The sequence below is a fragment of the Grampus griseus genome (genome assembly GCF_964374135.1).
Source record: "Grampus griseus genome assembly, chromosome: 1".
Taxonomy (NCBI): domain Eukaryota; kingdom Metazoa; phylum Chordata; class Mammalia; order Artiodactyla; family Delphinidae; genus Grampus; species Grampus griseus.
This window is the reverse complement of record NC_139017.1, coordinates 130,049,087-130,062,884: the sequence shown is the minus strand read 5'-3', so window position 1 is coordinate 130,062,884 and position 13,798 is coordinate 130,049,087. Positions and strand designations below refer to the sequence as shown.

Genomic DNA, 13,798 nt, shown 5'->3' with positions numbered 1-13,798 from the left:
CCACATTCAAGCTGTCCAAATTGACTTTTTAGAGCGAGAATGCCAAAATGGCTTAAAATAGGAAGCTTTCAAATGCAAAATAATGCATTATTTAATATACCAATTTTTGTCTCTGTTTTCCAATTTTTTATAATTCTCACACAATATGTTTCATTTTGTTCCATTTAGGAACATTAAGTGAGTTTTTTTCTGTATATAAAGCTCAGATTGAGAGAGAATTCTGGTAGAGAAAGAAAAAGGATTTTTTTTCTTTATGGTTCACAAAATTGTGTCCTTCTGTCCTCACTAGTTTGCCAAAAGTGTTCTAATTGTACCACTAACACAACTGTCAAATCTAGTGACCTCTTAGACCACATTCTCTTTGGTTTCTCTACTACTTACTAATAACAATATTCTTTTCTCAAACTTGACCTTCAGTTTGCTTCCACAATACTACTATACTCTCCAAGGATTATCTCCAACTTGAACCCATCTTTAAAGCCCTAATCCATCCTAGTCTTAAGCATTGTTGACCAATGGACAATATTCAGTCATCTCTTCTACTCTGACCCTCAGAAATTCTATCTACTCTCATGGACTCATCTTTTTCCATGAATAAAGTTCCCAAATCTACATATTACTCCCAGATCTCTCTCCAGTTCCCCTTCTTCCATTGCCTACCTGACATTTCTCCTTTTGATATCCTATAGCCTCTTCAAACTCAATTTATCAAATAACAAATTCATCAATACCTTACAGTCTGCTGGTTCTCCCTTTTACCTTTTCACACTCTCATTTCTTTTTTTTTTTACATCTTTATTGGAGTATAATTGCTTTACAATGGTGTGTTAGTTTCTGCTTTATAACAAAGTGAATCAGTTATACATATACATATGTTCCCATATCTCTTCCCTCTTGCGTCTCCCTCCCTCCCACCCTCCCTATCCCATCCCTCCAGCTGGTCACAAAGCACTGAGCTGATCTCCCTGTGCTATGCGGCTGCTTCCCACTAGCTATCTACCTTACTTTGGTAGTGTATATATATGTCCATGCCTTATTTCTTTATATATATTAATGGCACTACCATGCTTCCACTCATAAAAGCTTAGAACCCAGGAGGCATCTTTGGCTTTGCAATTAACTTTGTGTACCACCTCTCCTCTACCATGACTTGCATATCTCATTTAGCTGTGCCCTCACAAGAATGTGTACCCCAATTACAAGAGCATAAGCCTACAAAGCAAAATCGAAATCTCTTCCAGGTGTTCAAGGATTTCTATAATCTGACGTCAAAATACTTCTTTAACCATTTCCTGCCCAACACAAACCCTCAGATCTAATTAAAATTATTCACTTTGAAACATCCCCTGTATACTTTCCTAATGCCATTCCATTTTCCTAGAATACCTCTCCACACCTTTCTGCTTGGCTAGATGCTATTTATACTTCAGGGTAGCACAGAGGATCTCACTTATTCCACAAATATCCTAGTAAATGGAGGTCCTTCCTCTGAAACCTTGCAGCATTACTGTCTGGACCCCTTCAATTGGCACTTTACAAGTAAAGACAAGACAGAAAAATAAATCTGGCAAATCATAACACGAAAAATAGTGAAAAATAGTAATAAAAACCCCAACAGCACCAAAGGTAGTCAATCTACTTGATTTTAGTGAATTCCTACAGAATTTCTATACCAAGAGTTTACTCTGAACTAGTGTGAATTTTACTGAGAGAAAGTATATACATTTCTCATGTAGGAGTTACCTACTGTAGTATAATCTATTTAAATCCTGCCATCCTAGAATCAGCATGTTTTCACGCTTGTATCTTTTCTTCCTAATAACTCATGGAAATCAATTAACTCATTCATTAATCAAAAATGTATTCGTTAATCAGTATTTGAGTATCTACTATTTACCTCCTTATAAAACCTATTCCAAATATGTATTGTTACATATTCCACATTCTGTTATAGAATAATCAAATGTCCTTTTGTTTTTCTCCCGTAACTAACAACCACAAACATTGCACTTATGCATGTACTACAAAGTGATCAAATGCTGGCCCTTTTATCAAAGTCCAAAGTGTTTTCATGGCAAATCAAATAGGGCAAAATTACTCAATTGGTGTGAAATGAGCAGTTCAAGGTCATGAAAATAGGATTAACAATCCCCCTAATAAGCCTTTATAAAATGAGGTTTCAAGGACATTTTAGAAAATATAAAATCAGAGATTCCACCTCAAACATAAAAACTGTTTTCCTAAATTCATATGTTTAATCCCAAGAACAATCATACATCTAACAAAATGATTACATTTATTTGACAAAGCAATAACCTGTATCTTTAAAGATGTAAGGCTCTGTTTATCTTCAAATAAGCAACTAAGCCTCAGTTTCCATATCCCATATATATGGGAATAATAATAACTTTGTCAAATCTACTTCATGGACCTGTAATTATCAAGTAAAATACTGTATTTGAATGGCTGTATGAACTACAAAGTTCTAAACAAATGTATATACTTGCAAAAACTGGATCTTGGGTATCACTATTCACATCTCTTTAAGTAAATACTCTGTACAAATGCTTCTTAACAGAAAATACTCTAACTCTCAGGACAGGGGAACAAAAGTGCTCTCCTCACATTCTGCTGCTGTTTCTGGAATTTTACTCCTTCCCTTGGAGTCTGAGATAACATTCCACCATGTTCAAGCCTCTAGTTAAAAACTCCTGGGTGGCTATGTTAAAATGTTAGAGAACAGACAGACCTCTCAAATCAAGAATTTTTGTAGTTAAAATAAACTAGGACCAATTAAATAGTATAAAAACCAGAGTGCTATATCTAGGGCAAAACCAAAACAGTGGAGTATGGCAATAGTTTGTGACATCTATGAAAACTAAAACTAAAAACAAAGACCAATACTCTCTAAAGCAGAGAACCGAAAACTTGAATGGAAAAAAAAATACTCCTTAATTTTCACTGAAATTTACACTTCCTCAAATTTTGAATGCAGGAAGCTAACTATACCAGTATTAGCAATACATGAGACTTTGTCATTAATAGAAATCATACATGACTTTATATCACAACTATTGCAGGCATCTTAAAACACTGTTCACGCTTATTACTACCTAGAGAATATGGTAGTTTTTAGACCTGCAGCTAAATCTTGTTATTTAATTCATTAATAAAGAAACATATCACAACTTAAAATCTTGATAATTGTTATTTAATATAATTGATTTCCTATTTCATTTTATACATTCAGAAAGATTATTCCCAAACAAGAATCAAAGGATTCATAAGACTGCCAAATGGTATTAAGAACCCCAACTCTGAAGGGAGACCTACCATCATATGATAACCTAGTTTAGGAAACATGAATTACATGGCTCTCATGTCATAATATAAGTAGTATAGTCTTCCCTTGGTATCCAAGGGGAGTGGTTTCAGGACCACTGAGGACACCAAAATCCGTGGATGCTCAAGTATCTTATATAAAATGGTTAAGTGTTTGCATATAACCTATGCACATCCTCCCACATATTTTAAATCATCTCTAGATTACTTTTAATACTTAATACAATGTAAACACTATGTGAATAGTTGCCAGTGCACAGCAAATTCAAGTTTTACTTTTTAGATCTTTCTGGAATTTATTTTTCCAAATATTTTCAATCTTCAGTTGTTTGAATCTGCAGATGTGGAACCTGCTAATATGAAGGGCCAACTGTACACATTTACTTTGATTGACCAAGCTATTCCTAGAAACAGAATTTTAGGGAAAAAATTCAATCACTATACAATAAACTTATTAAACTACCCAGGAGAAAACTGATACAGGGTAAAATTATAAAGCAATAATAAAACATTTCAAATGTTATTGTGGCTAATTTTTTTTAAGTCCTTATCTGTTAGAAATACATAACTGAAGGACTGACTGGTGAAATGATATGATGACTAGGCTTCATTTTAAAGTATTACAGAAAAAAAAGGAACAGGTAATAGATGAAATAAGAATGACAATGGAGGTTAATTGTACTATTCTATATACTTTTGTGTATGTTCGTAATTTTCCACTATAAAAAGTTTAAAACTATAATCAGGTTAATGTCACAGATAATATAGATTTACTAAGGATTACTGAGAGATGAATGGGGGTGTATTACTAACTAAGGTCCAGATCAAAATGAACCACATCCTTTCATTTTGTTTCTCAGTGTCACCAAGTCTGAACCACTGTATTCATTCTTATATTCTTGGTAACAGCATATTTGCTGGATACGGTCTTTCTACGAAATGGAAGAAGAACAAAGATATGAAAGTTCAATAGGTGATTACAACTAAGGCTATTTGGGGGAAAGAAACTAACTCTTAATAGTTTCACCAAGAATATCGTGCTCTACGACATATCTCTTAAAAACTGGATGTCAATAAAACACACGGGCATTTGCTCAATTAGATGTACCATGATCTTTTAACTCAAGTGCAACAGTGGTCATCAAGTACAAATTTGGAACATGAGTAGCATTACACACAATCTACTACCTAACTTTCAAGTGATTTCAGATATTCAACAAAAAAATTTTTTTTCCATGAGTAAGAAAGTTTTTTATTTGATTATCTTAATGTAACAACTGCACTAGCATTTCTTCTATGATAGAGTGATAAGTATTTTCTTGATAAAGCAAGCAATTGATATAAATTATCTCCACTTGTTTTGCACAATAAGAAATATGTTATTCAGTTCCTAATTGCTAAAAACTACCATGTAGGGCTTCCCTGGTGGTGCAGTGGTTGAGAGTCCACCTGCCGATGCAGGGGACGTGGGTTCGTGCCCCGGTCCAGGAAGATCCCGCCACGGAGCGGCTAGGCCCGTGAGCCATGGCCGCTGACTCTGCGCGTCCGGAGCCTGTGCTCCGCAACGGGAGAGGCCACAACAGTGAGAGGCCCGCGTACCGCAAAAAAAAAAAAAAAAAAATACCATGTATCTGTGCATCCTCATTTACCGCTATAGAGGATTTGAACAGACCAAGTCCCTTCTGTTGTTAACACTTTAAAAGAATAAGTGAACAACCACATGTGGTGGGGAAAAAAAAGACAGACTTTACTTGAATGTGAAAATCTCTAACTTTAGGTATAGCTTAGTAAAGATTTTTTTAAAAAAACCTCTTTGAGAAAGAGGGAAGAGATATGGGGATATATGTATATGTATAGCTGATTCACTTTGTTATAAAGCAGAAACCAACACACCACTGTAAAGCAATTATACTCCAATAAAGATGTTAAAAAAAAATTCATGTGTAGAGGAAAAGTAAATGGTTCTTTTGAAATAAAATATTACAACGTTAAAAAAAAAGAGAGAAATCTCAATAATATCTTTAAAAGCATATTTTAATGTAAAACATAAAAAATTAAACTAAAAAAATATATTTTTTACATACATATCTTTTTAGATAGCTTTTTCTAAATTATTTGATAACTATAAAAATTAGAAGCAATAGGTGTTAAGTAATAGGAGATCTGCCACTTTCAGAATACAGTTCTCCCTACGATTTCTCACTTGTCAAATGTTTGCATCAATCACATCCATTCATTCTCCCTCTACTCAGACGATAATTTTTTTTATCTTTTTTATCCCTTGAAACCCTTTAAAGTACACTCACGTTTACTACTAAAAATAAATACAATGTGCAAATACTTTCTTAAAACTCACACTAAAAATGCTTAAATTTCTGGTTTTTTCAGATACAAATTTGAACCCTACAGTATGTCAGCTCTGTCATCTATAAAACAGGGATAATTGTATTGGCTCTGTGCAAGCTGCTGTGCAGAGTTAATGAGATAATGGCTATATATAAACTAAAAGTAGTCTTATAGGGCTTCCCTGGGGGTCCAGTGGTTAAGACTCCGTGCTTCCACTGCAGGGGGTGCATGTTCAATCCCTGGTTAGGGCAATGAGATCCAGCCAAAAAAAAACAAAAAAACCCTCACACTAAAATTGCTTAAATTTCTGTTTCATTCAGATATAATTTTGAACCCTGTGGAATGTCAGCTTTGTCATCTATAAAACAGGGATAATTGCATTGGCTCTGTGCAGGCTGCTGTGCAGAGTTAAAGAGATAATGGCTATATATAAACTAAAAGGAGTCCTTGTGTCAACTTTACTTTCTTTTTTAAACATTATTCACTGGGAAAATGTACACATATAGATTGCATAATTCCTACTAACATGTATTACCAGAAATCACTGCTTACCTTGAAACATACCTTGAAACATGCCTCAGAAGGTAGAAAGAATTCAAACTGAGCTAGAAGAGTATTATTGTGATCCAATACAACAATTCAGTCAACAAATATTTATGGAAATTTATGTAAAATTTTATGATATCTGTGTGTCAGCTGATATCTGCTGAGTATATCTCCTTCTGTCATTCTAAAATTATTTCTACCTATGCTAGATTTTCTAGATAAGTGAAAGGTTTTTTTAAAATTATAAATTCCTAAAAAATATTAGCTGCCTGAGACTAAAATTTTTTCACAGTTCTAAGTAGAATAAGCAACCTATATGATTTGGTATTCAGGTCTCACTGGACATTGAAGGCCCAAGTAATAATACAAAAAAGGCCACTAGTGACTTTGATAACCTTCCTTTTTAAAATCATTCTCGGGCTTCCCTGGTGGCGCAGTGGTTGAGAGTCCGCCTGCCGATGCAGGGGATACGGGTTCGTGCCCTGGTCCGGGAAGATCCCACATGCCGCCGAGAGGCTGGGCCCGTGAGCCACGGCTGCTGAGCCTGCGCGTCCAGAGCCTGTGCTCCGCAACGGGAGAGGCCACAACAGTGAGAGGGACGCGTACCGCAAAAAAAAAAAAAAAATCATTCTCTTAGCCAATTATACCCCAAAAGCCCAGTATCCTTAAGCTTTCAAACCAATCTCTCTCAAGTTGTGTAACGATTGGGTAAATGTAATGTAATAAAGCCAATGATAATAATAATGACTAACTTCTATCAAGCATATAATATGTGCAGGTACTTTCCTACACCCTAATCCAGGAAGATACTAAAGGCTCTCAGTATAATGAGTAAACCAAGAAAGAAAAAAACATATAGGAGATAAGAACTCCATTGCAAAAGAAATGCAAACAGAATTTCTAGGAAAACGGTGAATAGGCTCTAAGATGACAACTGTACAGTAAGGCTAGTGAGCCTAGAAAACTTCCCCTGCTATACTAACTTATAATTTAGTTGCAAAGGGACCAAGGAAGGTGCAAGAAAGGAAATAATTGATAATATGAAGCTTTACAGAGCTGACAAGTATATTTTTTTCTGGATTTATGCAAGTATATGTATTTTTTTAAGGAGGAGATATCAGGGTTAAATCTTGAAAAAGAATCAAGAAATAGCAGCATGAACATGCTATTTAGAAACAAAGAGTAAAATACCAAAAGAAGGATCAAAAAGAGTTACTAGTGAGTGACAATAAAGATTAGACATCAGCATAGGGAAAAGTTGGTAGGAATAAGATGAAGGACCTCTGTTTTTAATTTTAAGCCTTATGGAACTATGTGAACTTTAAGTATATTCATATAATTTGTTTAAAAAATATAAATATGTAAATAAATAACAAAGGTAAGTAGGAAAATGAAAGGAAAGACCCCTCATAGTCCCCAGTTCCATTTTCCCTGTCTCTGAAATAATCCAAGCAGAGGAAAGACAGATAAACACAAGTTAGGAATGTTCTAGATGAGATTCCTGTACTAGATAAGAGAGAGAGTTGATAACCTCTGAATTGTTCAATACAAACCTTGGATCACTTCTTTATTCCATGTCCTTTTAAATAGTTATATATATAATTTATAGGAGAATACTTATATTACCTGTTTCTTTTGAAAAAGCAGTATATATTTTCTTCAGCCTATCTTCCAGGAATTTTACTCACACTATGTGCCAATCACGTGTAATGCTTTGCGCTCTGTACCCTCACAAGAGAAGACAGGTATTATCATCTCACATTTTATTAATAAAACTGAGTGCCAATAAATTGGTAACTTAAAACAAGTTACTTAAACAATAAACAGTGGAGTCAGAAGTCACACCCATATCTGCATGACTCTAAATTCCATTCATACCACTGTACAATGTCTTATTTCTTAACTCACTGAGTAAGTATTTACTGTGTGCTCTCCATGTGCTTGTACACTATTCTATATGCTGGAGATAAAGTGGTAAACAAAACAGACAAGTCCCTGCCCTTTACAGTAATTACATTCTAATGAGAAAGACAAAAAATGACCATATAACTACATATTACAGTGCCAGATAATGATAAATACAAGGAAGGTTAAAAAGCTAGAGTAGGGAAGCAGCAGATCTTTTTAGTTAGGGTGACGAGAATGTCCTGTAAGCAGATACATATCTGAATAAGGAATCAAGTCATGTGACTATCTGGGGAAAAACATAATAGGCAAAGAGAAGAAAAAAAAAATCAAAAAATCTTAGGCAGAATTTTGTTTGTTCAAGGATGAACAAAAAGGCCACTGAGGCTAAAATGAGCAAGACAGAGATTAGTAAGATATGACGTTAGAGAAAGGCAGAAGCCAGATCATACAGTCTTATAGACTACAGTAAAAAAATTCATTCTTGTTCTGCTTATAATAGAAGCCACTGGAGGGCTTTAGGCAGTGGAATAAATGATCTGATTTATATCTTTTAAAAATCTCTCTGACTACAACGCTGAGAATTGACTGAGGCAGGGGTAGAAATAAGATCAAATTTTAAAAGGTACACAAAATTCGAGATCAGCGGCTGTCCAATATTCTAGCCTCTAGGCCCATCTGACTATTGAGCATTTGAAATGTGGCTCATCTGAACTGAGATGTGCTTTAAGTGTAAAATACGCACCAGACTTTGAAGATTTTTAGTAGGAGTGGAAGAAAAGTAAAAGAATTTTTTACATTTATTACATGTTAAAATACTATTTTAGATATATTGGGTTGAATAACATGATTAATTTCATTTGTTTCTATTTTTTTTAATGTAGCAACTATAAAATTTTACATTACAAATGTGGTTCCCATTATATTTCTATTTGACAGTGCTGATCTGGATGGTAACTTGACTAGAATTTTAAAGGTGGAGGAGGTACAAAGTATTGGATTTGGGATTCATTTTGAAGCAGAGCCTACAAAACTTCGTGGAGGAGTAAATGTGAGGAATAACAAAAGGAGAGAAATCATTTTGATTCCAAAACTTTGGGCCTCATGAACTGGGTAAACGGTGGTGAAATACATTAAGATGGGGAAGTCTAGGCAGAAACTTATGTCTGAGCGGCCCTGTTGGGTATCCCAATAGACATGTCAAGTCATGGTCTCAGCATTCACAAATAAAGGGAGCTTCATTCATAAAGAGTATATCTAAATGGTACCCCTGGAGTTATCCAGGTTCAGCCTAAAAGCCTATCCAATAACCTTGTGTCAAGTATTCTCTGAGTAATGTAGAATCACCAAATATTGTTTATTGTTAGAACATAGTGCAGGCACATACATATGATTGATGTGTAATGCTAGATTCTGCTAATAAGAACACATGAGGAAATACAGTAACTAGGAGTTCAAATGTTTTAACCTAACAACCCACAATTCAAATGCTAGCTCCAACACAGTAAAGTATAACCTCTTTATCCCTCAGTTTACTCACTTCTAAAATGAAAGTAATACCTACCTCAAGCTATGAACATTAAATAAGATAATGTATGTAAGGTAACTAACATTATATCTCTTGCACAGCAATAGCTTAATACATTACAGCTATTAATAAAATCATGAAGAAATGGAATAACAAAGCTACAAAAGATTTTTGAAGAGTTTCACTCTCTATTAATATTAGAATATATAGTATCTTATTTCAGAATTCTCCAAAATTAAAATGTGCTACCTGTAAGTAGTGTTTGGAACATAGACATCCCTTGCAGGAAACTCCAAAATTTCTCTGGTAGGTCTAACTCTACTGTCAGGGTAAAGCTTCACTTGAAGCAGCTCTGGTGTTAGGCAATAATGGGGATTTTCAGGTGCAGGAGAAATGTCTATCTTCAGCTGAGCTGCATATAAAAATACATCATAAAAACAATGTAAACATAATAAATAACAACTTCACACTAAAAGTATTTTTGGAAGGATTTAGATCCTATTTTTGCAAGAAGTCTGGGAAGAAACCAAAATTGCTATCATCTCAGACCTCTAAATTATTTCGTCTTATCAAGTCTCAAACTTACAAATTACTAATACAGACATAAAGACATAAAATAATAAATGCTTACTGAATGAATGAATGGAAAGGAAGAAGAGGGCGAAAAAGAAGAAAAAAACCAGAGGGATCTAGTATAGAAACAAGCCAACATTTTGAAGATTAAATGATTTACTTTAAATTTGGTAGATTTCAAAATAGTTTTACTCTGGAATGGTTTGCTCTGATCATAATATGAATCTACTTCTGAACATCTACCATTACATGTATTTTTTTCCCTCTAGAAAATAATTTTAAGCCACAATATTATTCATCATTCTCATTTCCGTACTCAAATTATAAAAGGTACTGAATCCTGCATCCAAACTGTTAGACTACATGAGAGCAGAATAATGAAATGAAGAAGGCTGACAGGTATTGAGCACAGAAACACATATGGGCTAGATAACTGAAAAAAGGAATAGATAATTATAAAAAATACAATTATTAATGATGATAATAGTTGTCATCACATTTACACAAAATCTTAAAATACCTGTAATAGGTCTTAGTCGCCGTAAAACAGAAGATGGCCTTCTCATATCAGCAAGGAATTTGTACAGATCTTCATCACTTAAGCGATCTCCTTCCTGATTTTAAAAATAGAGGAAAAAGTATTAGATTTTAACAATACAGTACATTGAAAATAAGTTTATATTGCCTATTAATAATCCTGCCCTTCTTCCTTCATTTCAGTCTGAATGAAAAGTAAAATTAAATTAATATAATTATGATTAAAAATAAATATGCTAACCTATTTTCTTCCTTCTTGCTTTCAAATTGTATTAAGAGCTATAATATTCTATCTATTTTTAAATTTTATAGATTTATTTACAGCCCATTATCTGTGTTTATAAGGGGTTACAGGGCACTCTAAAGTATAGAAAAAATGATGCCAAGTTAGAGGGAGATAAAGAGAAGAAAACAAGAATATAGACAGAAAACAGACATATATATGTACGTGTGTGTTTGTATATATATATATATATATATATATGACACTCATAAATTTGTTACACTTGAATTTTCATTTGTCTTTTCAACTTTATATCACCAAATTTCTTAAATGCAAAATATAGAGCATTGGCTACATTTGAAAAAGAAAAGAAAGAAGTAACAACAAAAAACTACTCTCAAAAAAAACAAGACAACTATCCTGATAATAAGACCAGAAATAAAACTCTAAAAAGACCTCAATCAATGGGGAAAAGAGACAAAAAAACCGAACCATGTCCAATTAACAAAGAATTCTCAATTTAAAGTAATATTTTTTCTTACAGTTAAAATAGGTAGAGATTGATTTTATTCTTTTATTCAAAAGTCTTTACATTTTATTAATCCAAACCTCCTGCATTTGACATCTTATTATTTTTAATGCATAATTCATATACTGTCTTTTTATCCTATTTGGTAATAAACATATTTAAGCCTCCTTTATCACTGTGAGCTCACCTTGAGCCAGATCTCATTTGCTCACAATTGTATTCTAAACAGGATACAGAACTGATCTTCTTTTATGCCATTATTTTAAAAAGTGATTTTTATTTTCTAAGTAGTTGGAGATTTTTGTCAATACTTTTATAAATGGTTTTTAGTTTTACTGAGTTATAGTTAGAGAATCTGACTTCAAGAAGATTTTTTCAGTGGCCTAAATATACAATTAATTATTGTAAATGTTCCATCAGTTACTAAAAGAGCATATTCTCTCCTTTTGAGTACAGAAATGAATACAGATTTTCAAATGGTCCTTATTTAGAATACATTCAGATTATCTCAAGATTCAATTATTTCTGTCTACTTCACTTGCTAAACTGATTATATCAATGGCCTCCATTCTTTACTCCCTGTCTGTTTCCATGCCTTTTGTTGGGTGGGACACAATTCTTTCCCCTGGGCTTGGCCACGAGACTTGTTCTAATCAGTAAGCAAACATGATACAGAGACTTGAAAAGCATTTGCATAAGTAAGCTTGCCCCCTCTCTGGAACTTCTGTCACTTGCTATAACAACATGACCAAGCTGGCCTGCTAGAGTATAAGAGTGGAAGCTGAGACACATGGAAATGGTCTGAATCATTTCAGTTTTCCCAGCAGAAGTCAGTCTAGATCAGTTGACCCTAGTCAATAACCAAACATGTGAATAAGCCTAGCTGACACTCACCCCTCCACACTGCATGTACTGCTATGTACTCCTGAAGCAACAGATAACTTCTATACATGTCAACAAATAGAACAAATGTCCTTAAAACTAATGTATGGATTTAATTTTTGTTTTTAAATCTCTATGTATTTCCAAGAATTTTGGCCTGACACATTTCAAATCTGTACATAAACACTCCTGATTACTATATCTCAATCGCGGACAGTAATCTCTCATTTAAAAAAAAAAAAACTTGGGGACTTCCCTGGTGGTCCAGTGGTTAAGAATCCACCTTCCAATGCAGGGGACAAGGGTTCAATCCCTAGTTGGGGAACTAGGATCCCACATGCCATGGAGCAACTAGGTCCGGATACCGCAACTACTGAGCCTACACATTCTAGAGCTCGTGCGCCACAACTAGAGAGAAGTTCGCACCGCCACAAAGAGCCTGTGCATCACAACGAAAGATTCTGCATGCTGCAAGGAAGATCCGCATGCCACAATTAAGACCCGGCACAGCCAAACAAACAAATAAATAAGTAAATAAATAACCTGCCTTCTGTATCTCATTTAGGAGAAATTGTACCTTGAATTCTACTTTATTAAAATTTTAATCTCTGCTTTTTACTTAATATGCACTTGCCTGATGCATAATATCCTAGCTATTTAAAAATACTTATAAAAATCATATATGTTAATAGTTAAAAAATTATGGAACTGTACAAAAGTCAAGTGTAAATGCTTTCCATTGCTCCATATTTCCAGCAATCATCCTTTTTTAAGTTTTCACAATCACTTTGTTCCAGTTTCCAGTTACCAGTCTCCAACAGTGTTTAGTACATGATGAATGCTCAAAAAATATTTGTTGAGGGCTTCCCTGGTGGCACAGTGGTTGGGAGTCCGCCTGCCGATGCAGGGGACATGGGTTCGTGCCCCGGTCTGGGAAGATCCCACATGCCGCGGAGCCGCTGGGCCCATGAGCCATGGCCGCTGAGCCTACGTGTCCGGAGCCTGTGCTCCATGACGGGAGAGGCCACAGCAGTGAGAGGCCCGCTTACCGCAAAAAAAAAAAAAAAAAAAAAATTTGTTGAATGAACGGGTGGGTGGATGGATGACTTATTGATTTAAGTTTATCATACTAGTTCAATAATAAAACATGCTGAAGAAAAAAAAAGCTGTGGAAATAGTGGCAGAAGTGATATACCAGCTGAAGATGAAGAGAGAGAAATGTTACAGCTACAAGGTTGTGTCACTGTAACAAGTAAATCTACTGCCCTGTTTCCATAGCTAAATGTGGCCTATCACCTCATCCAAGTAACACTGTGGCCTTTTCTAGATTCTTTCTTGCAGTATTATCCATAACAAAAAGACCCTTACCACTTCAGACCCTTCTCAC

General features: G+C 34.5%; 1 protein-coding gene across 4 annotated transcripts in view; it reads right to left on the bottom strand.

Annotated features, from left to right (window-relative positions):
- DOCK7 (dedicator of cytokinesis 7) overlaps positions 1-13,798 on the bottom strand; it is a 208,485-nt gene that overhangs the window by 137,703 nt on the left and 56,984 nt on the right. For all 4 annotated transcript variants that reach the window (XM_082679929.1, XM_082679930.1, XM_082679931.1 and 1 more), the window contains exons 13-14: positions 10,761-10,854; positions 9,917-10,079 (exon numbers count right to left, since the gene is read on the bottom strand). In XM_082679929.1, the coding sequence (XP_082536055.1) occupies positions 9,917-10,079; positions 10,761-10,854 (257 nt within the window). The remainder of the gene's footprint in view (positions 1-9,916; positions 10,080-10,760; positions 10,855-13,798) is intronic.